Source organism: Poecilia latipinna, unplaced genomic scaffold (genome assembly GCF_001443285.1).
Source record: "Poecilia latipinna isolate Pla-1442-1.1 unplaced genomic scaffold, P_latipinna-1.0 Scaffold1174, whole genome shotgun sequence".
Lineage (NCBI taxonomy): Eukaryota > Metazoa > Chordata > Actinopteri > Cyprinodontiformes > Poeciliidae > Poecilia > Poecilia latipinna.
In genome coordinates, this window is record NW_015113790.1 from 141,956 (window position 1) to 143,635 (window position 1,680).

Consider the following 1,680-nt stretch of genomic DNA (forward strand, 5'->3'; position numbering starts at 1 on the left):
GAGAGAGAGAGAGAGAGAGAGTTTGTAATAATAATCTATGATTAAAAAACATTTCCCAGAAGAACATGTCAGGTCTCCCTACTGACCTAAATCAGATAAGCCTAAAATAACACTTCAGATGTCATAATTTTCAATACGAGGTAACCTGCGGCACAGTTCCTACCGCAAGTTTTACTGGACACCAATAATGCTGTTGACTAATATATAACCTAACAGCGTGACCTTTGGACTCTGATTGAAGGGACGTTAAGTACACAAAGCGTCATAGCTGCAGTGGTCCATCACATGCAGTTGTTTCCATGAAAGCCTTGACCAATTTCTTCAGGAGCGTCTTGGGTCTGATATCAGCCTATCTCCAGTCAGCGTTGATTTATTGTGTTTATTGAAAGAGGTCACATATCTCAATAAGCAGACTCGATTACCGTCCATTGCTGCACATCTCGAGGCAGATATTGTTTTTCAGTACAAAATAGCTTGAGTTGGACGACATTTTCACATTTTCCTTTGCAGCTCTGACTGTATATTCTGGAAGGTAAACCTCCGTCCCAGTCTTAAGTCTTTTTCAGCCTTTAGCAAGTTTCTTTCCAGGATTGCCCTCTACTTATGCTTCCCACAGCTTCCCATCAACTTGGACTTGCTTTCCAGTCCATGCGGGCCAAAAAGTTACATTTTGATTTCGTCTGATCCGAGTTCCTTCCTCCATGTTTCCTGTGATCCCTTCTTGAAACAAACATGAAACAAAACTTATTTGTGCGTATTTTTTCAGCCGTTTTAAATTTCTTCACAAATTTTCGTGTGACACACATAAATTTATCTGACAGAGGCAACTCTTTACTAGATTTTATTTAGTGGTATAAAGAGTATCATTTTCATCACACTTCTTAGATTTTTACTCTTGAAAAGAAAAATGAAACCTTGAATTCTTTACTTTTTACTTCAGAGTTATGCACAAAGTTGTTGCTCAACTGCATCAAATATGAATAAAATATATTGAAGTGTGTGATTTTTACGTGACAAAATGTTACATTTTAAAGGTGTTTTAATGCTTTTAAAATCCACTGTAAATAGATTAGGAATGGGGTAAAAAGAAAAAAACTTGTAGCTTTCTAGCATGATAAAAGTTGGCTTTAATCCTGAAACAAGTAAATTAAACCACAAAGTAAACCAGATCCTTTTTTCTGAATAAAATCAACAAAGGGGTGGGGGTGTTATGAGGTAATGATGTATTTCATAATACTATCAGATGCTGCTAATTTTTCAAGAAGTGCTGCAACTACAGATTTATGATTTACAAGAGGGTTTAATGATTTTACCCTAAGAATGTATTTTATTAAATAACACTACATTGAATATCCCTAGTTTTTGTTTCACTTAAATCTCATATATCCCTCATATTATTTATGTTTTGTGCCGGTGTTTTTGTTGCTTTTAGAATGAAAGATTGTGTCTTCAAAGTTCCTATCTCCTTTGCTAGCGCTTGGTTGAAAATATGTTGTAAACCAGTGTTTGCGTGTGTGTGTGTGTGTGTGTGTGTGTGTGTGTGTGTGTGTGTGCGTGCACGCACGTGCAGCATGTTTGGAGTGAGAGCGAAGACTGCCTTCCGTTTCTGCAGCTGGCCCAGGACTACATTTCCTCCTGCGGGAAAAAGACTCTTCTGGAGGTGTTGGAGAAGGTCTTCAC

At 37.5% G+C, this 1,680-nt stretch overlaps 1 protein-coding gene across 1 annotated transcript in view; it reads left to right on the top strand.

The window, feature by feature from the left end:
- mturn (maturin, neural progenitor differentiation regulator homolog (Xenopus)) overlaps positions 1-1,680 on the top strand; it is a 27,108-nt gene that overhangs the window by 19,147 nt on the left and 6,281 nt on the right. Inside the window, exon 2 of the mRNA XM_015053305.1 lies at positions 1,571-1,680. This exon is cut by the window's right edge and continues 8 nt beyond it. Within this exon, the coding sequence (XP_014908791.1) occupies positions 1,571-1,680 (110 nt within the window). The remainder of the gene's footprint in view (positions 1-1,570) is intronic.